General features: G+C 42.4%; 1 protein-coding gene across 5 annotated transcripts in view; it reads right to left on the bottom strand.

The window, feature by feature from the left end:
• The window catches only part of NFRKB (nuclear factor related to kappaB binding protein), a 35,348-nt gene that overhangs the window by 3,006 nt on the left and 5,937 nt on the right, over positions 1-26,405 (bottom strand). For 2 of the 5 annotated variants that reach the window (XM_019713975.3, XM_019713977.3), the window contains exons 4-23: positions 20,346-20,473; positions 19,460-19,634; positions 18,772-18,909; positions 18,084-18,157; positions 17,156-17,240; positions 16,623-16,803; positions 16,257-16,365; positions 15,914-16,040; positions 15,599-15,664; positions 10,511-10,590; positions 10,361-10,407; positions 9,344-9,404; positions 8,754-8,928; positions 7,924-8,030; positions 7,389-7,512; positions 7,106-7,185; positions 6,727-6,947; positions 6,359-6,629; positions 5,531-5,743; positions 2,980-3,747 (exon numbers count right to left, since the gene is read on the bottom strand). In XM_019713975.3, coding sequence (XP_019569534.2) covers positions 2,980-3,747; positions 5,531-5,743; positions 6,359-6,629; positions 6,727-6,947; positions 7,106-7,185; positions 7,389-7,512; positions 7,924-8,030; positions 8,754-8,928; positions 9,344-9,404; positions 10,361-10,407; positions 10,511-10,590; positions 15,599-15,664; positions 15,914-16,040; positions 16,257-16,365; positions 16,623-16,803; positions 17,156-17,240; positions 18,084-18,157; positions 18,772-18,909; positions 19,460-19,634; positions 20,346-20,473 — 3,230 coding nt within the window. The remainder of the gene's footprint in view (positions 1-2,979; positions 3,748-5,530; positions 5,744-6,358; positions 6,630-6,726; positions 6,948-7,105; positions 7,186-7,388; positions 7,513-7,923; positions 8,031-8,753; positions 8,929-9,343; positions 9,405-10,360; positions 10,408-10,510; positions 10,591-15,598; positions 15,665-15,913; positions 16,041-16,256; positions 16,366-16,622; positions 16,804-17,155; positions 17,241-18,083; positions 18,158-18,771; positions 18,910-19,459; positions 19,635-20,345; positions 20,474-26,405) is intronic. The other 3 variants (XM_019713980.3, XM_019713979.3, XM_074321875.2) reach the window with 3 other exon arrangements.

The raw sequence follows: 26,405 nt of genomic DNA, 5'->3' as shown, positions 1-26,405 counted from the left end.
TGCATAAGTACTGCTTCACTGGAACGCAGGCTCACTGGTGGGGGGCATACAGCAGGGCCTGCTAGATTAGGAACAGATCACATTCTCCAGACCATCAGAAACATTATCTCGGTTTCTCCCAGAGATAAGAGAGGTTAGTTAGGGGACACTAATAATAAACTCAACCAAGAGAGAAGTCCAACCCCAAAGCTAATAATACCTAAGAAGTATAAAAAGTTAAATAAACCTAGTATTTGTGATTTCAATGCATCACCAGTTTTTAGGTTGCCTGGTTTTTAATGCTTGGTTGGTAATAAAATTACATATAGTAAAATCCTGTGTAAATCTGATTTTTAAAAATGATTCAAGAGGGGTGGCTGACAGGATGCTAAGAAAATGCACTGATATTTCCTCTGGGCAAGATAGTTCTAACAAAGTCAGGTATTCAGGTGCAAAACTGCCTCACAGTTGACTCACAATTTGCAGCCATTAGAAAGCACTTAAAAGATGTCAACAGGCAACAGAATACCTAGGGATGGTGCCTCCAGGTAGACTGACTTAAGGTTTTCTTTTCTTTTTCTCCTTTCTTTTTTTTTTTAACTTTTTAAATTTACTTTAAGTGTGTGTTTCTAGGACCCATCAGCTCCAAGTCAAGTAGTTGTTTCAGCCAATTGTGGAGGGTGCAGCTCACAGTGGCCCATGTGGGGATCGAACTGGCAACCTTGTTGTTAAGAGCACAGCACTCTAACCAACTGAGCTAACCGGCCGCCCCCGAGGTTTTATTTTCTTAATGCCTTGGCTGCTTAAAAACATTTTGGGCTACCAGTATATCAACTGTAATTGTCCCTTCATGAACTAGTCTAACTAGCTAGCTAGACAGAAAATTAGGCACTTCCTGCCCCACTAAAAGTTCTCCAGTTATATTTATCCAGCTCGATTATAACAGGGTAGATGCCACTGGATACTAGCTTCTGTGCTAAGGACTCAAGAGAAACAAAAGTGGATCAAGTAAGTGCTGGTTCCTTTCTTCCTTATTTTAACTTCTGTGATGTGGTCCTTGTAAGCCACACTATGTATGAGGGTTTGTTGGCTGGTCAGTGTTACTAATGTGCATGTCCTCCCTCCTCTGTCACTCTGGCTTTTATCGAAATCACTGAGGTTTTACTACATAGCTTGCTCAGAAAAGTAAAACTGTTTTATACTGTCCCCACTATATGCACCCCACTATACAAAACAGTGCTCCTTTTCTAAAGGCTAAAGAATAAACACGCACACATCCAGAAACACACCTATGTTGGGAATTTGGTTTATGATAAATGTAGTATTTCAAATTAGTGGGGAAGGGATAAACTAGTCAATGACGTTGGGATAATTTGAAGAACATAAAATGAGATCTCTACCAAATGTCACACACTCACAAAAATATATTTCAAATGCATGATTTTTAAAACTCTGAAAATATGTTATGAAAAGAAAGGCTAATACATTTATAACCCTGGGGTAAGAAAGGCACGAGACACAAAACCTAGGAAGCATAAAAGAAATGCTGATAGATCTACTCAGATAAAATACCTGTAGAGCAAAAGGCTCCATGTACAAGGTTGAAAAATGACAGAGTGGAAGAAAATATTTACACACACAAAGAAGTAACATCCAGAAGGCGTCAAGCAATATGAAAAAGGCAAATACCCTAGAAGAAAACTGGCAAAGATTTATTCACCACCAGAGAGAACATGCCAATTTCCATATTGGATGCTCAACTTCACTGAAGATCAGGGAAACAAAACAGAAAAAGAACTGTCTTTAACCAGTAGGATGGCTACATTAAGTTATAAAAGACGTGATATCCAGCACAGGTTAGGGTGGGGGAAACAGGAGCCTTCATGATGGGAGTGTAAGCTGCTATGGCTTTTTTGGTAGCACAACTGGAGTATCAAAACTTTCCATCTGTAACCTCCGTGGCCTAGTCTAGGCACCTTGGCTCCAGAAATACTTAACACATGTCCGTATATACACACACGAACATTCACTGTAGCACTGGTTTTTAACAGTGAAAACGTACCCTTTAATGGAAGAATGGTTCAAGCACATCCCTTCCATGGACTGCCATGGTAAAATGAACACATTATCTGTGGATTGAAAATGATCCCCAACACATATTTTTAAATAAATAAAGCAAATCACAGAAAAATAAACAAACTAAGGTCTCTCATAGGATTTTTTTTTAAACTACATGTATACATATACATATGAATATGCTCAGGAAAAGGACTAGAAGGATAAATGCCAAAAACCAACAATAATTAGCCCTCATGAAGGGAGAATTAGAGGGTGGTGAAAGAAGTTTTATGTTTTACTCTATGTACTTATGTACTGTTTTACTATTCTTTATGAATGTATGCAAGCACTTTCATAAATTTGTTTCAAAGTAAAAAAAGACAAGTCTATGGGCCGGCCCTGTGGCTCAGGCGGTTGGAGCTCCGTGCTCCTAACTCCGAAGGCTGCTGGTTCGATTCCCACATGGGCCAGCGGGCTCTCAACCACAAGCTTGCCGGTTCAATTCTTTGATTCCCACAAGGGATGGTGGGCAGCGCCCCCTGCAAGTAAGATTGAACATGGCACCTTGAGCTGAGCTGCCGCTGAGCTCCCGGATGGCTCAGTTGGTTGGAGAGCATCCTCTCAACCACAAGGTTGCCAGTTCAATTCCTCGACTCCTGCAAGGGATGGTGGGCTGCGCCCCCTGCAACTAGCAACGGCAACGGGACCTGGAGCTGAGCTGCGCCCTCCACAACTAAGACTGAAAGGACAACTTGAAGCTGAATGGCACCCTCCACAACTAAGATTGAAAGGACAACTTGACTTGGGGGGGAAAAAAAAAAGTCTATTAGTAAATAAGCCTGTTTGGGTCAAATGAGGTGATACAGACAGGGCTTCCAATTTCCATTCCTGAAAAGAGGTTCCCTAAGTGAAGGGCTATTGTTTACCACCAATGGTACTCACAGCCTGGGACGTGGAAACCACCGTGGTACTGACAGGCACCTGCCGCACAGTGGGGGCTCCGGTGCCGATGCTGATGGGGGTGCTGGCAGCCCCAGAAGCCACGGCCACAGTCTTGGACACAGCAGCATTCATACTGGGCAAGGACACTGCAGAAGTATGAACAGTCCCAGACCCACTGGCCACAGAGGACCCTTGCTTGGCATGGGTTGCAACTGTGATGGTCTGGCCGGCTTTGGGAGGCATCACTCCCAGGCCCTGCACGATGCGGATTGTGGCAGCTGGCTTGGCTTCTGAAGAGGCCACTGTGCTTTTCCCCTTCTGGTCTGCCACACTCACACCAAGTGCTGGCATCAAGCGAAAAGCTGAACTCGAGGCTTCTGCTGGCTTGAGGTCGGGAGTCACCTTAACCACGGTGGTACCTGTTGGAGTGGATGAAGGGGCACTGGCTGAACTGGCCTTGGCAGGGCTATCAGTGGCATGGACTGGATTGGAAGTGACGTGCAAGGTAGCAGAGATGCCTTTGCCTACAGTGCCGCTTCCTGTCCCGAAGAGGTCCTGGGTCAATTTGACTGTAGTAACCTGGGACTTGGCCAATGTGGCCATCATATCCGGAGTGATTCGCAGAACAGTCTGGCCTTTGGCATCTGTGGTGATGGAAGAGGGTGGCAGACGCAATACATCCTTACCCTGGATACGGAAGTTAGTGGCTGTGAGTGGAATGCTGTTGCCTGCCTGGGGCTTCACACCAAGCTGCCCAGTGATTGCCACCTGGGTGGGGAAGAAACAGCACTGACAAAAGGATTCACAAAGCTACGCTGGTTACATAGTATAATTAAACAAACCTGCATTTCATGTGTATGTGTGCTTCGTATATTTTTCTAACATTTTAGTTTTTTAAATGATAAACATTCACAAAAGAACAGTGTAACAAATCTATATACTTATCACCCAGCTTCAAAGATTCGCTTTGTTAATCTTATTTTGTCTATCCTTCCCTACATTGGGGGGGGGGGGGGGGCAGGGATATTTTAAAATAAACCAATACTATCATTTTGCTGATCGATACTTCTGGATACATCTCTAATCTAGAAAAGGACTTTTTAAATTAAAAAATAATCACCTATTATTACCTAATAATATATATTCACATTTCCCCAACTGTCTCAAAAATGTCTATTTATAGTTGCGCCAACCTTCATTTTGATAGGAGTACGGATAAATTCCCGTATGTAATAGATGCAGCCCTTCTAGCCTCAGGGACTTTCTCTGTCACATGAGCCATTTTCCCCTTTCTACTGGACCGCTGCCATCAGAATGCAAACATGCTGTAACATTTGCCATCCTAAAACACAACAAACACCTGCTTTACTCCACACCTCCCTCCCCCTGCTCTACTCCACTCAGCATCTCCACTCTAGCCCGAGTTCGCTGCTCTCTTCAAAAGCAAAACTGCTCTAAAAATTACCTATACTCATTATCTCCATTTCCCTTGCCTTGCATTCTCTTTTGAACCCATTCCCAAAAAGCCACTAACCCAGTGGACCCAGTCAAGTTCACTTATTACCTCCATCCAGTGAGGAGGCCACTGGCACTTCTCAAGCACTTCCACACTTGCTCATTAAGCCTCAGCCACAATGGCTTTCCGTTACTCCTCAGATGTATTCCTGACTCAAGGTATTTTCACTTGCTCCTCCTATTCCTGGAATGCTTTATCTCCAGCTAATCGGATTATGGCACACTCTCCAACCTCATTCATCTTTCAGCTGCCAGCTCCTCAGACAGGCCTTCTCTGATCACCCCAGCTAAACAGCACACTGCACTCTCCCCCTCCCCTGCTCACTGATGTTCACAGCCCCTACCACACCTGCCCTGAAGCACCTGTTCGTCCCCTAGCTCTATGGGAATATGAGCTCCACAAAGGAGGGACTTAGTCTGTGTGACACAACACTGAATTCCCAATAGTTTGGACAGGGCCTGACACACAAAAAGCACTCAATAAATATTTGCTTAATGCAAAAATAAATAAATAAATAACGTTACTTCATTGTGGTTCCATTTCTTCATCTGTAAAATGGGAATAACAAAAGTGCATACCCCGTAGCATTGCAGGATTAAATTATTTAGTACCTATAAAATGTTTAGCATAGTACAGGCACAGGCACATATTAAGCATGCCTGTCAGTACTAGTTGCTGTTTTGCCTAACAGTTCTTTGAGGTTCAATGGTTAGCCTTGCATATTTACCACCAAGAAAGTACAAATATAAACATATGCTTTTACTAATGGTAAAATGAAATGCCAATAAACTGTATAAATTTATACCATGGGATTTTAACTAAATTGATTCATGGAGAGTCTCCTCCAAATCCAGAAACTCAGCTACTAAATCGTAAACTGGGTGGAAAAGAACAGAAACAATCTCTTCGTCATCTTGCATTACCCTTGGTGGGAACTCAGACCTGAAATGCCTGTGAACTAAGGATCAAAGATCACCATCACTGACATCTCCAACTGTCCTCTGCTTTGGGACAAAGGAGTCGGATCCCACCTACCTGCTTGATAATGTTCTGTCCAGTAACATTCTGAATGACCGTGGCTGCGGAAGCACTTGGACCAGAGCTCCCGGGAGAACTTGTGGCTGGCTTGTTCGCAGGGCTGGCTGTGGCAGGAAGGCTTGTCACTGTGAGCCCCGTCTGTCCGGGTCCTGGCCGCTGCACAGTGGACGCTGTGGTCTGAGCTTTGACTGGAACGGTGGCCATTACTGCCTAGTTCAGAGCATGAGGCCAAGAGCTTAATTAGACACTAAGATGCAGATCAGCACGCCAAGCTGTGTCCAGCAGGCCACCACCCAGGAAGCGTGCGTCTACAAGTACTTCTAACGCAACAGTGCTTAAGGCTCACGACCTCCAAAAGCACGCTGTCAAGTTCTTCTATTTATGTAGCACATCTTCATTTTCAGAATGCTTTCACATTTAACGTCTCATTTTATTCCTACATACTGAGGACAGATATTATACCCCTTTTACAGTAAAGGAAAATGGGGCAGAAGATAAGCCTTTTCTCTAAAATTACACAACTAATGAGTGGCATGGCTAAGATGAGAGGCACAGTGGAAGGAACTTGAGATTCAGTATCACAGGTCTGGCTTTAACCCCACCTGTACAAGGGACCTGATGTTACAATCCCGGGTAAATCACTCAACTTCTCTGAAGTTCTGATCCCCAACATTTAAAATACAACTTACAGAAACCCAGCTGTGAACATTGAATGAGTGGTTGCGATAAACATCATCAGGAACAACAATGTAAGGCTCCTCTGTCCTTACCCAGACTGCCCGCTGGACAAATTAGCCCACCTCTGGGTCCGCTGTCCCTGGTTACCTGGGGCACGACTTTAGTCTGTGCAGCAGTGGCTGGAACCCGAATCTGTGGTCCTGCTGACATCGGTGGCAGTGTCTGTGCTGGCGCTGCTGACTGCTGAGTAACAGCAGGAAGGCTAGGCTGGGCTACCACCCGCACCTGGGGGAGTCCAGATGAGCCAGAGTGGCTCACAACACGGGCAGCAGCCTGAGAATTTGGTGGAGTCTGACTGGAAGCTGGGGAAAGCATTGTTCCTAGCTGTGGCATTGTTGGTGAAGATACCAGAAGAACGCTATGAGGAAAATCGGGGGAAACAAAAAACAATTTAGTGCATGCGTACAAAAAAGACGCTGGAAGGAAAAAGCTACAGAAGAAATAGAAGAGCTTACCCTGAGCTAGATTTAGCTGGCTCCGAGACAGTAGTAGGGCCACTTTTGTTGACTGCAGACACAGGTGGAGGGGAGATGGGAGTGGCAGGCAAAGCTGGAGTGGTGGGGGTCACAGGTGTGACTGGGGTTGGTGGCATGCTGGAGTCACTGAGGCTCATCTGGCTTTGCTCAGAAGGACCACTGCTGAGGCCCTTCACTGAACTCTCCTTGCTGTTGGACTTCTATAAGCAGACGATGAAGAGAAATCCACATGCAGATTTAATGAAGGCCCACCAAGGAAGGTACGGCCCCTAGGGCTCCTGATGCACTGAGTGAAGGGAAGGCCTAGTTGCCGCCATCCCCCAACCACTCAGCCACATGCTCTCAGGAGGTCACTTACCACCTTGGATGGGGGCTTGGGTTTTTGCTGAAGGGCTTTTCTGGCTTTAGCTGCAGCTGCTTGTGCTTGGTGAATCCGCTCTGTAAACAAGAGTGGTAACATTCAGCAACCCTTTAACCTCAGCATAGTAAGGGTGGTTTTATTAAGGCCTCGCTGGTAGGCTAAGTCCTGCCTTTACAATCCTGTCCTGCCAGAACGCCAACAAAAAGCACAATGCAACTGAGGCAGAAAGTCAGAAGGATCCTTAATCTAGGGGGACACACTGCCCAGAGGCCTCACACACCAAACTCTTCCTCGCTCCGGTCACGATGCAGGTAGATCCACAGCTTTCGTCCAATGTCATATTTCACACATGGGTCTTTTTCATAATGTAGGCGATCCAGTGCACCACTCACTACCGTATTCACCTAAGAACCAGAACAAAGGGGGTCAGGGACAAGGCAGACTTGGACACTGGGGAAAAATCACTGGGTGTAAGTCACAGTTGATAAACAGATCATATCTCAGCTTGGTGGTGCCAGTAACTCACTATGTATCACTTGGCAAGACAGGAAACACTAAGATTCCTGAGAGACTGAGTTGCTGTCACCTGAAGGAGATGGTGAACTAAGACCTTTAGGAGAAGCTGAAGGAAAGGTTAGAGTCAAATCTGTGCTTCACTGACAAGAGTCGTAGGTTATCACTATTTGCATTTCTCGAGATATCCTTCTTTCTTCTTCAGTTTTTAAAAAACTTATGCTATTATATTTCATATTTCCTTGTAACTTTTCTTAAATACCTTCTGGAACGAAACAAAACTAATCTCTTCTCCATCCTACCTGAGTGCTGGTGACATCTGGTGCAAGAAACTGGGAGTCCTTGAGCAATTCACAGATCTCTGCCCGAGTGCCTTCTCCGTTAGGCAGCCGGGCTGCGGCATCGCGAACTGATGACATTAAAAAATGAAAAGTCCAAGGGTCAAGCGGGGCTTCTGCTGAGGAACATTATCCTCCCCTTGCTCTGGTGGGTGAGGTTCCGAGAGTGTTTCTCATCCTTACTCAGACTCAGAACTGGGTGGACACTGCCCTCTAGGGGCAGTTTCCTACACACTCCTCACACTCAGCCAAAACTGAAAGGCCATGGTATCTTAGAATTATTATAAACCAAGGTAACAAACCATGCATTGGCAGTGCTGTGATGTTGTAAGAGAAATCAGATATTTTCATATCATATTACAACTGTTGCATACAAAATAAATCATTTCCACTTATCACTATTTGGAAATTACAGAACTTATAAGACCTACTGCTAGAGCTTGTCATTTAATATAATAAAAACACATATATTTCTGCACAAATTTGTCTTAATACTCTGATAATTATTTCAATATGATTGGTTTCTTTTGTAACTCTATACATTTTATTTTATGCATTTAATTTAAGACATAATTCTGAGAAGGCGCCCACAGGTTTCACCAGACTGCCAAAGAGATTCATGACACAAAACTTCAGGGAAGAAACACTCGTTCCTGATAAATCTCTGGGGGGGTAGAATTCCCCCTTCCCCAACTCCTAAGCTTCCTAAAGCTACACCTGACCCTCAAAGCCTTCCTGTGGGATGGGGGGTGGGAGAGAACACAGCTAATTAGAGAAAAAAAAAGTGAGCATACCAAGAGACAGGATGGTGACATAGGCAGGCCGGTCAGAGCGCAGCAGGGAGTGCTCCCGAGCCTTGTTGAGTGAGGTCTCCTTATCAAACACGCCCTTCACGGGCCCCACTACGGACTCAAAGCCATGCATGCGAAAGGTGAATGCCTTATGGGGTTGGCTGTATCTATAACGCTCCTATCAAGAGAAAAGGCACATGGCTTGTAAGTCAGAACTAGTGGGGTTCTCGCTAGAGGTTCCCATACAATAAGGGATCAACTTGGAGAGATTAAAACCAGAAGAAAACAGTCTATTCCACTAGGAATATTGAGCCAACTACAATGGGAAAAGGATAGTCTCCAAAGCCCTCGTCACTAGCAAAGGGACAAAGAGGTAAATATAAATGTATTTTGCTATCTAGAAGAAAACATCATCAAAACATTTCTCATCCCCTTTCTTCACACCATTTCTGCCCCTGACAAATAATCCCAACCGACAGAATATCTAAGGTTAAAGGTGTGAATTTCCTCTAAGAATCTGGACTCAAGGAGAGCCTCTCTCTGTGTGACCTCACAGATGCAGAGATTTACACTGGGTTCTAGCTATTTCTTACCTGCTCCTGAAAAACTCGTTTCTCCTCCCCCGTGCTGGGCCGTACCACATAGTCAGTTCTTCTGGAACATAAAGAATTTTGTGGAATCTAAAAATAAGCTGAACTCATAAACACAGGGAGTAGAATGGTAGTTACCAGGGGCTGATAGATGAGGGAAATGGGGAGATGTTGATTAAAAGGTACAAACTTCCACTTGTAAGATGAGTAAGTTCTGGGGATCTAATATATACAGCACAGTGACTACAGTTAACAATATTGTTTTATATACTTGAAAATTACTAACAGAGATCTTAAATGCTCTCACTACACAAAAACACTGGTAATCACTGTGAGGTGATAGATGTTAACTAACCTTATTGTGGTAAACATTTCACAATAAATGCATGTTATCAAATCAACACAATGTTATACATCAATTCTATCTCAACAAAGGTAGGGGGAGAAAAGAACCATACCAGACTAGAAACAGTCACGTTAGATGATGTGATATAAAGAGCTCAGGACTAGAGGTCGAGAGACCTAAATTCTAGCCTGTGTCCTGTCACTAACCTTCAGCAACCCACTTAACATCATGCCTCAATTTCTTTATAGGTAAAACACAGAAGATGGATTAGATGAATCATTCTCAAATGGGAAATGAAGGAGGGGAATTCAGGGGAAAAAGTATGCCCACCTACAAGGTAGATCACATGCCCCTCAGAGACTACTATATAATCCCCTCCCCCATCAGAATCCTTTCCTCAGGGAGCTACTCTTACTGACGGGGGGGTGTTGCCTTCCTCAGGTATGTTAAGGCAAGTAAAAATCAGTGGACCGCTAGGATCTCTCAAGTCTATTACAATTCTAACACACTAAGAAATGTTAGAAAAACTAGAAAGCTCCCTTCTTTTCGCTATGGTACCATTTCAATAAACAAACCCTTTCCTTATTCAAAAAAAAAAAGGTTAGAAAAGTCATGGCAGTACTTTAAACTATGGTTTCACAGGATACCACCCACCATTATAGTATTATACTCACACCCGAGGAACAGGTGTTGTGGCATCTGAACTGTCTTCATTTTCTTGCTGGGGAAAAGGAAAATATTAACAGGTAAATGGACTAAACAATTTTGGCTAATTTAAGGACTCTCAGAACCCAATAAGATCTGATATGTCTTAAAAACCATACCTTACAGAAGGCCTGGTCTTTGGTTTCTAGCCACAGCTGGAAGAGTGCAGCTAATTCCTTTTCATTATCTTGGGACTGGCCTATTAGAAGAATTAAAAGGCAAACAATAATAATAATAAAAATAAACCAATTTCAGGTATTGCTCAGAATCCTACTTTCTCCTTACTTGCTGTACCTGTGCCAGAGAGAACATGATGGTCCTTGCACACACTATCCCCTCAGCCTGCACTGCCCTCCCACCACTGTCTGCCTGACTACCACTCTTGGACGGTCTCTAATTGAAGCACTCATTCAATAGGTATTTGTTAAGCAGCCAGTGTGGGTCAGGCGCTGCATGCTAGGCAAGGGTTATTTGTGACTTCAGTCTCTTCCCTCATGGAGTTTATAGTCAAGTGAGGAAAGAGCACATATTAAATAAAATCTAAAAGTGGTCAGTGTCACAAAGGATGTTCTGAAAGCTTAACCTAGGGAAGTCCTATTCTTGAGGGTCAAAACGGCTCCTTCCGGCCAGTAGGGGTACCAAGGCGTTCTATCACAACACAACAATAAGAAGGCGCCGAGACCGGGGAAAAGCGTGACTCCACCTGACCCACCTTAAAAGACATGAGCACTTTGCCTCTGTGCCCAACTCCCCGATCACTGTGTTCAGACTCCTACTGTCGCACTTACCACATGATGGCACGTAACTCTCCTGCCCGGACTAGAAACCACAGACACCAACGTCACCCAGGTCTGCCTCACGACCTACCCTTCTCAAAGGCTGCTGAGGTGACCTCACCAGGTCTCTTAAACTGTTTTCACTAGTCAATGCACAATACCACCATCCCAGGAAGCTCTGAACTTTCCTACCCTGCGTCAACTCCTCTTACTCCCATCCTGCCTTTTAGAAACGCTACTTCATAATCAGTAAATTCTCCTACAGCCCAATCCTCTTCTCATAATAGCCCTTCCACTTCTTTATGGTATGCTGGCTATTTATTCTCTCACAGCCATGTCCCTCAGAGTTGGGTTCCTCCCTCAACCCCGTAACTGATGCCAGACTATTTCTCTCCAGCTCTTCTAGAAAATCGAAATGAAACAAAAGCCTGGTCCCTCAGGCTCTCACCATTCACCTTACTCACCCTGTCCCCTACTCCTCGCAGGCTGACCTAGTCACTCCTCCTCACAGAACGCATGCCCACCTTGTTGCTCACCGGTCCACTTCCCGCCATCATGCTGGGTAACCGCCACATCCACACAGATCATCCATCCAATATCCTAACGCCAGTTCTGTGACCTCAGTAACCTCCTACCTCTAACTCCACCCCGGCCACTCCCTCCCACAATCACAACTGGGCTCTGTCATTACCTAAAACTGCTCCATCTTCAAAATGCCTAATCCATGCCTAACCCTGGCTCCAAATAAGAATCACCTGGGAACTTTTAAAATACCGAGGCTCAGATTCCACCCAAACAATTAATCAGACCTCTGTGGGTAAGGCCTAGGCGTCAGTATTTTTAAAAAGTTCCCCAACTAATTGCAACACACAGCCAGGGCTGAGAACCTTTCTATTAATCCATACATTCTGCCCCCCCACCCCCAACTGCAATCATCTAGTCTCCCTTGCTTGTTTACTCCCACCAAAACACTACTGGGACTCAACAGAACGGCTAGTCCACTTCTCAGTCCCATTAGCCCCCTTCCTTCACACTTCTCTCCCTACTCAGTTCAGAGCCTATGGCCATCATTTCAATGACAGCCTTACCAATACAGTAATACTTAATACCTCTGCTCTCTTACCGGCATCGTTACAATCTAGCAAAACTCAAATTCTGAACTATCTATTAATATATCCTCCATGCTTCAGCTCAGACGGCTGAGGGCCGTCAGAGATACACAAAATGGTAAAGAATGCCACTATAAATGAATGACAAGCAGCCTCCACTGGCCCCAACACCACCCAGCAATCTAATATTGTCTCTGGTCAAGCTAGTTTTCCCAGGCTCCATAGTAACTGTTTCCTCACTCTTTTCAACCTCGCTTCTCATTCACAACAGAACCTCACCTCTCACCTTCTACTTTAACAGAAAAGTCATCAGACCAAACTCCCTCAAACTTTCCACAACAAAACCTACAAGCCTACTGCTGTATATCCATTATTTCCTATTTTCAGAAATATACTGCCGCCTGCCATCCAAGGCCAAGCCCTTCCCTTTGTCTCAGAAATTTATATGGTAAATTTCCCCTTCTCTCTGATACTTTCAACTTCCTTCTTTTTCTCTGTACCCTTTCCATCAACACTTAGACTTAAAGTTTCTCTCATTTCAAAAAATACCCGTCTTGACCGTAAGTTCCCCTTACTATCCTTTCCTCCCCTGCTACACCTCTAGAAAAAATTATTTCGATTGTTAAAAAAGTAATAATGAAGCCACTTTAAAACGGAGCCAGAGGAACTGCCTTGTAGGTCTTTATGCCTCAAACCTTTGGAATGTTCAAACAGGGCAAAATAACCTTTGGACTGGGCCTAAATATTGTGCCTAAAGAACTGTTTGCAAAGATAACAAGAAAGCAGTTACTATGGCTACTGGACTGATGACTACCAGAATGAAAATTAAAGACATTGTTCAAAATTAGTGTCGCTACAGGGTCAAATATATGGTGATGGAAGGAGAACTGATTCTGGGTGGTGAACATACAATGTGACATATAGATGTATTACCAAATTGTACACTTGAAACCTATGTAACTTTACTAACCATTGTCACCCCAATAAATTTCAATTAAAAAAGAAATTAGCATCACTATGTTAGCTTATCTGCACCAATAGAAACGCCCACTATTGATGTAATTGTTCCCCTTCCTTGTACCATAAATACCCACTGTCTTTGGCTCCTAACTGGAACATCATTTGGGCTTCTGCCTAAATCAGTGCTTCCAGAATAACTATTCTTTTTTTGATCTCAAATAAATGTTTGTTGCCTCTAACTTTGAAAGGTCTTTTATTTTTAGGTTAACGAGATTCACTGTCTCTTTAACCAGTGGTGTGCCAGTAAATGTCTAACTAGCTGCAAGAAAGGGGGCCCTGACTGGTAGCATTTGCGGATTTCCGTGGTACACATTGAGGGTCAGCAAACTGGCCACCCTGTTTTTGTAAACAAAGTTTTATGGGCACACAGCCATGTCCATTCACTTACATCCTGTCTACAGCTGCTTTGCACTATGATGGCAGGGCTGAGTAGTTGCAACAGAAAGCATCCGGCCCACAAGCTTAAAATACTTAACAGCCAGGCCTAGAAGGTTTGCCACCCCTGGCCTAAGAGTCCCACTATGGCTGATTTCAAGCCATTAGCTTTCAGCTCATCACTGTCCTTACCGCTCGCCATTCTGAGAAGGAATCACTCTTACAAGAAATTCATCATTCCTTCTACATCCACAAATCCATACTTTTCATATTACTAAACCTTTTGGTAGTAATCAAGACTAACGACCACTTCCCAATTTTTGACTCTCATTCCTTGGCTTCCAAGATTCAACTATCTCATGGTTTCCTCCAAACTCTGTAGTCACTTCCTCTCCATATGCTCTCCCACTCAGCCCCTTCTGCTTCAGAGTTTCTCCAGGCTTAGTCCTATGCCCTCTTTTCTGCTCACTTAACACTTTCGCGCCCTATGCCTTTGGCTTTAAATACTGTATATATGCCAACAACTCTATCTTGACTCTCTGGTCTGGATTCTAAACCCTAATGTCCTACTGCCTATTCAGTATCTCCACTCAACTGCCTCAAAGGCAGCTCAGACTCAGCATATCCAAAATTAAATTCGTGATCTTCACCCTCACCCAAGTCTGGACTGTCCTCCACAGCTGCCTACTTCAACAAACGGCACCCTGATCCACTGGATACAAATCTAGCAAAGTGATGTGTGACAACACCCTTCCTTCATTGCCATATCCAATTCATAACCAAGTCCTGTGGCTTTTACCACCTAAAACTGTCTGAAATTTATCCATTCTCTCTACCTGGGTCCAGATTATCATCATCTCTACGCAGGCTTGTATGATCTTTTCTTACCGAATCTTCCCTGACACCACTGACCAACACTGCTTCCTCCACCTGGAATGCCCTCCCCCTTCATCTGCCTTGCTCCTTCCTAACCATCATTAATATTTCTGCTCACATGTTCCTTCCTCAGAAAGGCCGTCCCCGACTCTGTAGTAGGTGTAGACCAATGCATCATAATTTCCATCCTTTCTGGTACTTTTCCCTTACAGAATGTGTAAGTCTGTTATTTCACTTGAATGACTATTTGTTCCCCAAACAAATCTTAAATACCACGAGGGGAGCACGCTGTCTATAACCAGCAAACCATTGTATCTCCCAGCACCTAACACAGTGCCTGACACCTAAAAGCTGAATAAATGTTATAAGAATGGATGAATCTACTGCTTTCACAATCTTTCTTCCATGTATCCCCTCCCAGACCACTCGAGAGAGAGAGTAAAGGAAAAGGTTTGGGAATTTCAATAGGAAATCAACTCAATTTTCCTCATCACCATCACCAGGTAACAGTCACCACATTATTTCAGGTGCATGTTACTATAACTTACACAGTAAGTGGAACTTTATAAACATAAAACAAAAATAAGGATCCTGTTCTTTAGAAATAACTGTTCCTTCTTCAGAGCTGTTCAACATCTTGTTGCATATTATCCTCAGGAGCAAAGCTCATTTTTACAAAAGAAAAATAACTATATTACTACAAATTAATCTAAAACCATAGGTACAGTTAATATAAATGTTGATTCTATTGTAAAATACCCCTGCAGATTTAAATTCAGCCTGTACCAGAATGCACCGTAATAGAAGGGCTATTCCACCTCAGCTTCAGAGAGCCAAAATCCAATGGGGGGAGCGGAAGAAGGTGAAATTCAGACCATATCAAAGGGGCCTTGAAGGAGTCTTTTACTGAGTAACATAAGATTTAATATTGCCGTTTTCAAACTTCTACTGGGCTATATATATACTACTGAATGGAAGGCAAAAGAAGCTTAGGGGAGGAAATGAGAGAACAAAAACCTAGTGTTATAGGAAGGTAATATGAATTACTTACCAAGCAATTTCCACTGCTGGGTTTTCTCTTTGAATTCAACAAATGGAGAGAAACTGGAAGGTATAGCTGTAAGAAATGGATTACATAAACAAGCCACACAGGTCAGAGTGCTAAACTCAGAATAACTAACATCCCTGAACTCTGAGATAACTTCTGAATGTTTCATAGTGTATCAGGATAGCAGAGACCGCCAAGAAATGCATGGCATTACACAAAGCCAGATTGGCTTTAACCAGTAAAGCTGCAGCTCACTATAAGAATTAATTAGACAAAGGGGGGAAAAACATACTGACCCTACAGAAAAAAGGAGCTTACCACGGCTTTCTCCAGCAAGATACTGCAGGGCTGGTAACACCAACTCTGCCCAGTTGGGAGCCGCAGAGAACCAGCTGTTCAGGGAGCTGGCTGGAGATGATTGCCAATCCAAAACCCGCTCCTCTAGCTGTGGGAAAGTAAAGGGAGAACTGAGTTAGATTTTTGTGCCACACCAGCAATTCCACGAATGCGCAGAGAAGCAGGGGTGTTTTTGTCCAAGTCTGCCCAAGCCACAAAACAAGGTGGTTGCAGGGCGTTGGGAGGGACCCAGAGTTCTGCTTCTCAAGCTATAGACCACTAAAGATTTCTACAATTTGAAAATTGACTTTTCCAAAACTCTTACCACAGGAAGGCTAGACAGCCCCTCCAGCAACAAGATCTCTAATAGAAGAGAGAAGAAGCTGGAAGATATTTCATTGATTCCAAGGCAAGGCTTGAGGTCTTCAAGAGGCCTAGTAAGTGAAGAAAAAAATGTAAGAACAAAAAAGACCAAGAACATATCTCTAGATGGGCTTAGGTCCTCCAAGCCTCCAGGCAGTCATAAAGAAAGGTCAATAAAGGACCACACTACACACCTTCCCTAACAGGGCCCCCCAGGGCTCAGGCCTTACAGGCTCCACACAAACCAGATCATACCAAGCACCGGTACTGGGCACAGCCCTCAGCTGCATCTTTCACCCTTGAGCAGCAATCCCTGTTGCTCACTTACTCCTCCTTGATAGCAGGTACTGCCAGTGGAGATGCAGCCTGTGACAGAGGTGGGATGCCTTCAGTACTGCTTAAGGGCTCAGCCAAATCCTCTGTCTCTGATTTGATCATTTTTATTTTCTTCTTCTTCTTTTCCTCTTTTTCCTTAACCTTTTTTTTAAGGACAGCCAAGTCATACAGAGCTAGGAAGAAAAAGCAAAGTTAAGTCAAAAACTGCAAGTGAGGGATCTTTGCATATTTTCCCAAAGGCCCATCTGTAAAAGAAAGTCTCAAAAATAAGACATTTAGTTTGTTTTTGGTTTTTACCAAAACCAGTGATTTACAAATTAATTTTAACACTTACTAAGGAGCCAATGATCTATTGTTCTGACTTTATATTCATTTTCCACCTATAAATCCATTAGAAGCAATAACAATAAAAGGTTATCAGCCAGAAGAAAGCTGTGATTTCATTTATTTTTACAACATGTAGACAGGCTCGCGTAATTTAACACCATATTAAGATGATGGCTACCTACAGAGGACATCATTTACCTGCTAGAGAACCTTTCCTGCCAGCATTTACTCGAGTCATGATGTCATTCAGAGTCAGGTCCCCTGTCAAAAGGTCCGGGTGATCCTAGACGCAATATTCAGAAATTTATTATGGAAGCCCGAAAATGGAGCTGAAACTGGGGGCTTTGCCAATTCATCTAACAGATAATTACATGTTACATGCACTTGAGGAAATCATGTTGAATTAAAAATATACAGAGATAAAAACTGCTCTTCATAATGGGGCGTAGGAGAACCCAGTTCCAATCTTTCTATTGTATGGCATTTAGTTTATAAAGCTCTTTTGCATTCCTTATTTTAGGCGCTCTTCAAACAGTCTTGCTAAGTATCATTCTATTCTACAGTCTGAAAATGGGATTCAGAGAAGTTAAGGGATTTGCCCAATTACCATGGTAAGTGGAAAAGATAGAAGTCAGTTCTGACTTCGAGTATGGGACCTTCCCACCTCACCACTCTGCCTTAGACGGCCGGCCTCTTCTTGCTTCACTCTGCTCACTGACTCGGCTGCACTGGCATTACCTTGATTCAGTGGAGTAACAGAAAGAGTGAAAAGTGGAACGAGCACAGGATCTGACTCCTGGCTCTGCCACTTACTAGCTACATGGCTGAGGACAAGCTCCTTAACCTCCCTGAACACTGGTAAAATGGATATGATGCCTCATGCACCAGTCTTACTATAAAGATTAAATCGGACACTGCGTCACGCATGCCTCATCAAGTCAAAGCATGTGTCTTCTTCTCACATCTTTGGTGTTAACTAGTCTCTCTGGCTGCTCTTGTCCCCTAACGATAAGGAAAGGAAGCAGAAATGAGGTAGTGACTACCCGTTATCTTCCTTACAATAACCAATCCAGATCTATGAGACTGTAACTGCTAATGACCGCTCACACCCCGCCCCCAATCTTACTGGTTGATGTTTCCGCTTCTCATGGTGCTTCTTTAACATTATCTTCAGGTCATTGTCCCCCAGTTCTATTTTATCTGAGAGGAAATAACCAAACCACATGGACTAGGTCATTCACTAACACAATGCTGAAATTTAAATCTTTCTGGTCAATTGTGATATTTGAAAATAAGCTATTTCTCTGAGTTTCCCTTCTGACTCACATATACTACAAGTACCAACAATCTTGAAACAGTCACAGAACCAACTCTTCAGTTTGCCTATACGATGGTCAATAATAATGACTTCAGTTACTCAGCTGCTCCTAAAACACATGAAAGGTTCTTAACCTTCTTCTTTGATTCCTATTCCAATTAAAAATTCTTCTCTAATTTCATACATGTTTTAAGAAATTGCTATGGCTCTGGTACCCCTTTTGTTCTATTATTGAACAGTCCCTTAGTATTACTATTTTAAGATTCTGCTTTAGCCCAAAACACCAGCTGAAAAACTTTCAAAGCACAGGATGGAAGGAAGGCCTATTTGTAAAAAAAGTGGAAGTGTGCAAAGTCTTCTCCAAATCCCGTAATTCTAAGGAACATTGCTTTGTTTTCCTGGCAGGTAAGAATCTAGTACCCACCTCCCTCTAAAGGAGTTCTCAGACCTACATCCAGATTTCCCAGAATGTCCACAGAATCAGCTCAGTTCTCACCTGCAGTTTTCATATCCGTGGTGGAAAGCGTGGGCACCACCCTCAGGGGCACCGCAGGGCTAGGAGAACGCGCTGGAGAGCTCGGAAGCCATGAGCTGAGATCTTCAAAAGAAAATTTTTCTTGTAAATCCAACGTGGCTGTGGACTCCAATAGGGGAGATTGGGTAAGTGGCCATTTGGGTTCAACAAGGGTAAGCCAACAACATGAGGCCAGGGTTCCACCATTCCTTTCTGACCCTTCCCCAGACGAACTGGAGCACACTTAGGTCATATAAACGGCTCTTCCAGGAAGAGAGACGTGATGGGGTCGCATTGCAGCAGGCCAACAGTCACTACTACTCGCCTGTAAGGGGAAAAGTAGTTCTCTCAAGTGGCACAATAGGACCAGACAAGGCCTACTGTGGAGAGCCCTGCCATGCAGGGATACATCTCATCTAACTAAACTCAAGTGCCACTTAAGCATCAAGGATAAAAAAGGCACGTAGTCATGTCCCACCTAACAGGCATGTCTGTGCCCAAAGACCAATGGGTTCTGAGTCCCACTACCCACCACCCGCCCTGCCCCAGACAGACAACTGGGATGGCTCCCTGGCTGGGGAGGTAAATGGCTACCACTGGCTCCAACCAAACAACAGGCTGCTGGTGTAATTCCAACACCTCAGCTACCCAAGTAACCAAGGACACTCACCCTCTTCATCAGATGACAACGCTGTGTCACCACACTCCTCCTTCACTTCCCTCAAGACCTTTAAGTAGCGCTGCTGGGTTCGCCATTCCCGCTCTTCAGGTGTGCGGGATGGTGAAGGGCGCTTCTGCCGGAAGTGAAGGGCGGGGCCACTCCGCCGGGCCATCTCCAGTAGGTCCTAGGAAGAGATCAGATGGGGGTACACTTCATTATCCAAAGCTTGTTCTGGTACATTCTCTCAGTCCCCATTTTCTTCTCTTCATTGTTTAACAAGTGCCAATCCCTCTCTCCAGATCATAAAGAAATGCAAGTATATGAATATATCCAAATAAAAAGGGCCTATATTAACTATTACATGGCAAAAATTCTAAATCTGAGTGCTGAACTGCTCCATCGAGAATGAATACTTATTATATGAGACACCCAAATATTTCCATATTGAAGTTTAAATTACTTACGGCAGAACAACTTTGCCTCAAAGAATTACCAGACTGGCCTGGCCACAGGGACCACTAAGCTTAGTGCACTACGTATCCGTGAGGGCATTTGAGGCCCACACACTCTCACACATCAATTCCTGGGCAACCTGGTTCTCTTAATAAGCTATGATGGCTCTGAAAACCACTTAGGTAAATACTGAAGCTACAAAATTTCATCAGTTTTAAGAGGTACCTTTTTTTTCATGTGTTAACATCTCTGAAATCAGAGTACATCTTAAAACTGATCATAAGAAAAAATGATATAGCTTAATTGTGTCATGGGTTAATTAACTGGTATTATTTTTTTCTTAGTGGTGTCTTTTGTACTTGGCACCTGAAACACTTCTTAAGGTCATGAAATCTGTGAGTTCACTGTCCACATTGTATATCCAGTTACCAGCATGACTTACACTCCGGGAAGCCAGAATCTGCTTTAGCAGCCGGTGGAAATACTGCTGCTGAGAGTTGAGGTATCGCTTGTACTGTGACTTGAAGCATAGCTGCCGATACTTGACCACCTCAGGGTTAAAGTACCCATCTGAAAGGAACAGAGGTACAACTATATACAGATCAGGCAACAGATATTTAATGAGTGCTTAAAATGTGGTCAACTGAAATTGGAATACAGGGGGGAGGGGGGAGGAGATAACCTATGTCTATGAGGAGCCTACAGTCCAGTGAGAGAGAAAATAATATTCAACTCTCTTAAGTACTATAAGGAAATTAACTTGAAAAAACCTGTAAAGAGAGCTATACCAGGAAAAGGATCGCTAATGAATGATACATAAAATGAGGCCTGATTAAAGCAGTTGTGGCAAAATATTCACAACTCATAAATATAGGTGAAAGTTATATGAATGTTTGTTGTATTGTTTTTCAACTTTTCCGTATGCTTACAAATTTTCAAAATGAAAAACCTGGAGGAAAATAAATGGGAATTTTTAAAAATAAGTGAAAATGGAGAAAAGGCAGAAGGAACAGTACGTACTAAAGCAAGCCCTGAAGCAAGAAAGAACTGGCATGTTCCAAAACTTGAAATGTCTGATGACTAAAGCAGTAGGTTGCAGACAGTAGGTTGTAGCTACGGAGTGACACAAAATGACCTGGGAAGGTGGGCAGAGATCAAACCACACGGAAACGTTTAGATCGTGGCATGGAGTTTCGATTTTCTCCTAAGTGCAATGGAAATAATTTGAAGGGTTTAAAGCTGGAGAATGACATGGCTGGGAGCAAAAGAGAAAGAAGAAAAACTGGAGCAGCAACCTAGGTAAGAGATGATGGTGGCTTGGTCCGATGGTTTCCCTCCACATTCAACAAAAGCCAAGGCCCGAAAGATAACCTACGAGGCCCTTCATGACCTGTCCCCATCTCCCACCAGTTTCCCTTTTGTTCACTCTACCCCATCCCCACTGGCCTCCATGCTGTTTCCTGAACAGGCCATACACCCTACTTTCTCAAGGCCTCTGTACTTAAAGTTCCCTCTGCCTGCAATGCTTCCTACTAACACCCAATATTTTCATGGCTTGCTCTTCCTACCTTTGTTAAGTTTCCATTCGAATGTCAATGGAGAAGACTTCCCCAAATATCTTATGTATAATAAAACAGCTTCTCCCCAGCAGCCTGGTCCCTTTCCCTTTCTGATTCTTTGTAGCGCTTAATACCAACAAATATTTGCTTAGTTATCATCTGTTTTTCCTTATTAGAATGTAAGATCATTTCTGTATCTCCAAAACCTCAAAAACTATCTGGCACACGTTAGCTAATAAATAGTGGTTAAGTACATGGAAGTAGAGACTTGAGATACATTTTTGAGGGAGAAAGATTAGACTTGCTGATAGTTCAGATGCTGGGGCAGGAAGGGGAGGAATAGAGAAGTCAAATGAGCATGGTGCTTAAATCACTGGACATGAGCAACTGGTACCATCACCTGAAATGAGGAGGCCTAAAAGAGGTCCATTTTGGATGTATTAGATTTGAGAAGGAGGCTATGATGAGAAAGACTGAGAGGAAAAAAAGAAGCAGCTAATCAGAAAACTGAAATACGGGGTCAAAGCACAAGGTGTTTCTTTTTTCCCCAACTACTCTAATGGTATCCAAAGTAACTAATAACAGCAAACACTTAGAATAGTACTTCACATAACTGCCACTACATAAGGGCCTTGCATATAGTAACTCATTTAACCTTCATAACAACCCTATTAAGAAGGTACTACTAAATCCTCATTCTACAGATGAAGAAATTAAGAAGGTAAATTACTTGCCAAGGTCACACATCTAATAAAAGGGGAAATCAGGTTTGAACTCAGGTAGTCCAGCTCCAGAGGCCAAGCTCTTAACCACCATGTTATGCGGCCGATTATAGGGAAACAGGAAATTTGACCTTTAAGAAATGAGCCAACACTTTCATGCAACTGATACTGTTTAACGTATAGAAATTGAGCTAATATTCTGCTTCTTTGCCTCTGTCCTTCTTTGAAGTTATGTTCCTTCATTCTTTAGTTTCCTCAGACTTTTTGACAGCCATTAAACACTACACCTCTGTTAAAATAATATTTGGAATATATGGAGTTAAAATAATATTATTTAAATTATTATTAAATTAAAATACATTATTAAAATTAATTTATCTGCTTTCACTATTCTTAATGTAGCTACTGGAAAATTTAAAATTGAACGTGTGGTTCATGTGATATTTCTACTGGCCAACACTGGGCTACAGAGCAGTGAAAAGGGAGAGAGTAATATCAGATAAAGCTGGGTAAGTGGGCAGGGACCAAGTCACACAGAGCCTCACAAGCTATGAATTTTATTCTAAGTGAAGGCAATTGGCAAACATCCTGAAAAGTGAAGTTTTAAGAAGCTCACTCTGGTGACTGCAGAAGCAGCCCTGGCAAGAGTCATCAGTGGAGAACAGTGAGTGAGAGCAGAAAGTATAGAGAACCTGAAAGACAGGAACAATGAGAGGAAGAGGGATTAGCAAAGAAAGGAGGAGAGATGTCAAAGACACAGGAAGAAATCCAGGACAGGAAAGAATCACTGATGCAAAGTGGGGAAGTGTCAAGACGGAGGAAGTGGTCAAGGCATCAAATGATGCAGAGGGATCAAGAAGAGAACGAAAAAGCATTTACTAGTTTGGAAATTACATGTTCACTCAAGAGACATGTAGAAGGAGGAAAATGCTTATTTGAACAACTGGTGAAATACAATGATATGGATTATATACTGGATAACAGTATGTCAATGTTAAATTTCATATTTACACACAATTAAATACAGAAAATTTCTGTATTTTTTATGTTTTTAAATTTGATCATTTGTGATTATGTAACAGAATGTTCTTGTTCTTCAGAAGTTAATAATGAAAAATTCAGGGGTGCTATGTCTGCAACACTCTCAAATTGTTCGGCAAAAATAATGATGATAATAAGCACAGTAATGATAAGAGAATAAATGTAGCAAAACGTTAATAGTTGGTGAACCTGGTGAAGACTGTATAAGTGTCTGTTATAAATTTTTGTAACTTTTATGTGGGTGTGAAATTTAAAATTTAAAAAGTTGAAGTGGAAAGAAAATGATGTCACTGCTGGCATTAGCAAGAGCAGTCCTACGGGATAGCAAGGGAATAGCCACAAGGAGATGGGCAGAATAACTGAAAGAGACAGCTACAGATGCCCTTCCAGATGTTGGGAGATAAAGGAAAATGACAGAGGACAACAAAGGGGACAGATGGCTAAGGACTTCTTTTCGTATGAGACTCTTGAACACACCTATAGGCTGAAAAAGAGCAAGTGGAGTGAATATACTAGAATGAATACATGGGACAGAAAGAATTGTTAACTGAGGAAACAAGGTCCCAGAGGAGGTAAAAGACAAAGGGATCAAGAGCAGAGGTTAACCTTAGGCAGAAGAAAAAGTCCTTCTTCCTCTGAGACAAGTAAAGTAGGTCAGAATGGAAATTAATTCAGTAAGTGGGGTGAAGGCCAGATGTGGGAAGCTGGAGTTTATGACAAATGATCCTTTCCTTTATGAAATAGGAGGCAAGGGAGTTTGATAAGCATTTGGAACGTAAGGAAATAGTGAATGTTTAAAACAGGATCAGGAAAGAACCAAAGGTAAAAGAATACCAAAAAGCAATGATAGTTCACATCTGAAACTAACATATGTTGACTGTAGATGGAAAAAAACTTTTTTAATTAAAAAAAAAGAGGCAATGATAGCTAAGACTGAAAACCCTAATAACTATAGTAATGCAATTGTCTTCAGCAACACTGGAACTGAAATACAACACTGGACAGAGTGAAATATGCAGAAATTCCTGCCTTGACACTCTTTGTGTGCCTCTTTACCAGACTATTATATTGTTTTGGGGGGAAACACGCCAGCAAAATAGACAGTGGTAACATTACATAAGGTCCCTGACGTGACCCCTCCAAAACCAAGCAGGTTCTACCAGAAACAGTTTATTCCCACCTAAGGCCCCTAGCTTCAGTGAAATAAACCTTGTGGGATCCAACCACAGAGAGGAACTCCTCTTTAAACTAATATCCCACCAGAGGAGAGAATGCTAATCTTAAACCCTTAAAATAATGAGAGGTTTGAAATGATGAGCCTGTTCTCGCCACACTTTTACAGCTGTCAAGTTGTCCTGTTTAACAAAACTCAACAAGATGCACTGTCCTTTCAGGGCCTCCTGCCAAAACAAAGTCACCCCAGAAAGGGGGAGAAGAGGCTTGCTCTGCGCCTCTCTATAGGACAGAGAGAAAACTGTGACTTAAGAATGGCCCCAAACTATTCTGCAATCCCCAATGTAATAACTGACTCAGGCAAGGGTCATCAATGGGTGCTAAAACCACTGAGTGAAACAAAGGCTTTTGGGAAATAAGATTATCACACAGTCCCAAAGTCTCACCCCACAAATTGCTTCTTAGTTAAGAAAAAAAGGTACCCTTACAATCAGTAGGTCTGGCAGACACCACTCAACCAAGGGATCAAAAACATAGCATTACCAACAATGAAAAAACTGACATCATTTGCTTTCTGAGGTGATGGTGGGAAAGAACAATAACATTTCCTATATAGTATTCTTGGCAAAAAGATGTTTAACTCAAATCTAATCATGAGAAAACAAAGACGACAATTCCCCAGAAAACAAAAAGTTTTACAATTCAAGCGTCCCTAGGCTCTTCAAAAATGTCACTGTTTTTAAGACAAGGGTGGAATAAAAGCAGAGAGCCCTACATTCAGGAAGTTAAGAGATTTGGAAGTTAAGTGTTTGGAAGTTGAGATCCAAACACAATGCATGAATCTTGAATTGGTCCTGGATTTAAAACGCAACTATACAGGACATTTGGGAACTGAGAAAATTTGCATATGGGATATTCTATGATATTATTTACTCAATGTAAAATTTCCTGGATGTGATAATAAGACTGTGATTATGTGGGAGAATGTCCTTGTTAAGAGATACGTACATGCTGCACATGGATAGGAAGAATTAACACCATTAAAATGTTCACACTACCCAAAAGCAATCTGTAGATTCAATGCAATCCCTATCAAAATACCAATGGCCTTTATCACAGAACTAGAACAAATAATCTTAAAATATATATGGAACCACAACAGACTCCAAATAGCCACAGCAATCTTGAGAAAAAAGAACAAAATTGGAGGTATCACAGTACCTGATATCAAACTATATACGGTAAGGCTATATAGTAATCAAAACAGCATGGAACTGGCATAAAAACAGACACATCGAACAATGGAACAGAATAGAGGGCCCAGAAATACACCCACACTTATGTGGTCATTTAGTCTATAACAAGGAGGCAAGAACATACAGTGGGGTAAAGATAACAGTTTATTCAATAAATGGTGTTGAGAAAACTGGACAAATACATGCAAAAAAATGAAACTGGACAGCCTTCTTACACCATATACTAAAATAAACTCAAAATGGATTAAAGACTTAAATATAAGACCCCAAACCATAAATCTCCTAGAAGAAAATATAAGCAGTAAACTCTCTGACACTGACTTTAGTGATATTTTTTCTGATCTATCTCCTTGGGCAACAAAAACAGAAGAAAAAATAAATGGGAGTACATCAAACTAAAAAGATTTTTGCACAGCAAAGGAAACCATCAACAAAACGAAAAGACGACATACTGAATGGGAGAAGATATTCGCCAATGATACATCTGATAAGGGGTTAATATCCAAAATTTATGAAGAACTCATACAACTCAACACCAAAAAAAGAAACAATCCAATTAAAAATGGGCAGAGGACCTGAATAGACAGTTCTCCAAAGAGGACATACAGATGGCCAATAGACACATGAAAAGATGTTCAACGTCACTAATCATCAGAGAAATGCAAATTAAAACCACAATGAGATATCACCTCACACCTATCAGAATGGCCATCATCAATAAATCAACAAACAAGTGTTGGTGAGCATGTGG

This window comes from Rhinolophus sinicus, chromosome 9 (genome assembly GCF_057876585.1).
Source record: "Rhinolophus sinicus isolate RSI-liver-muscle chromosome 9, RSI-T2T, whole genome shotgun sequence".
In the NCBI taxonomy this organism is placed as follows: domain Eukaryota; kingdom Metazoa; phylum Chordata; class Mammalia; order Chiroptera; family Rhinolophidae; genus Rhinolophus; species Rhinolophus sinicus.
This window is presented reverse-complemented; position numbering and strand designations above follow the sequence as displayed.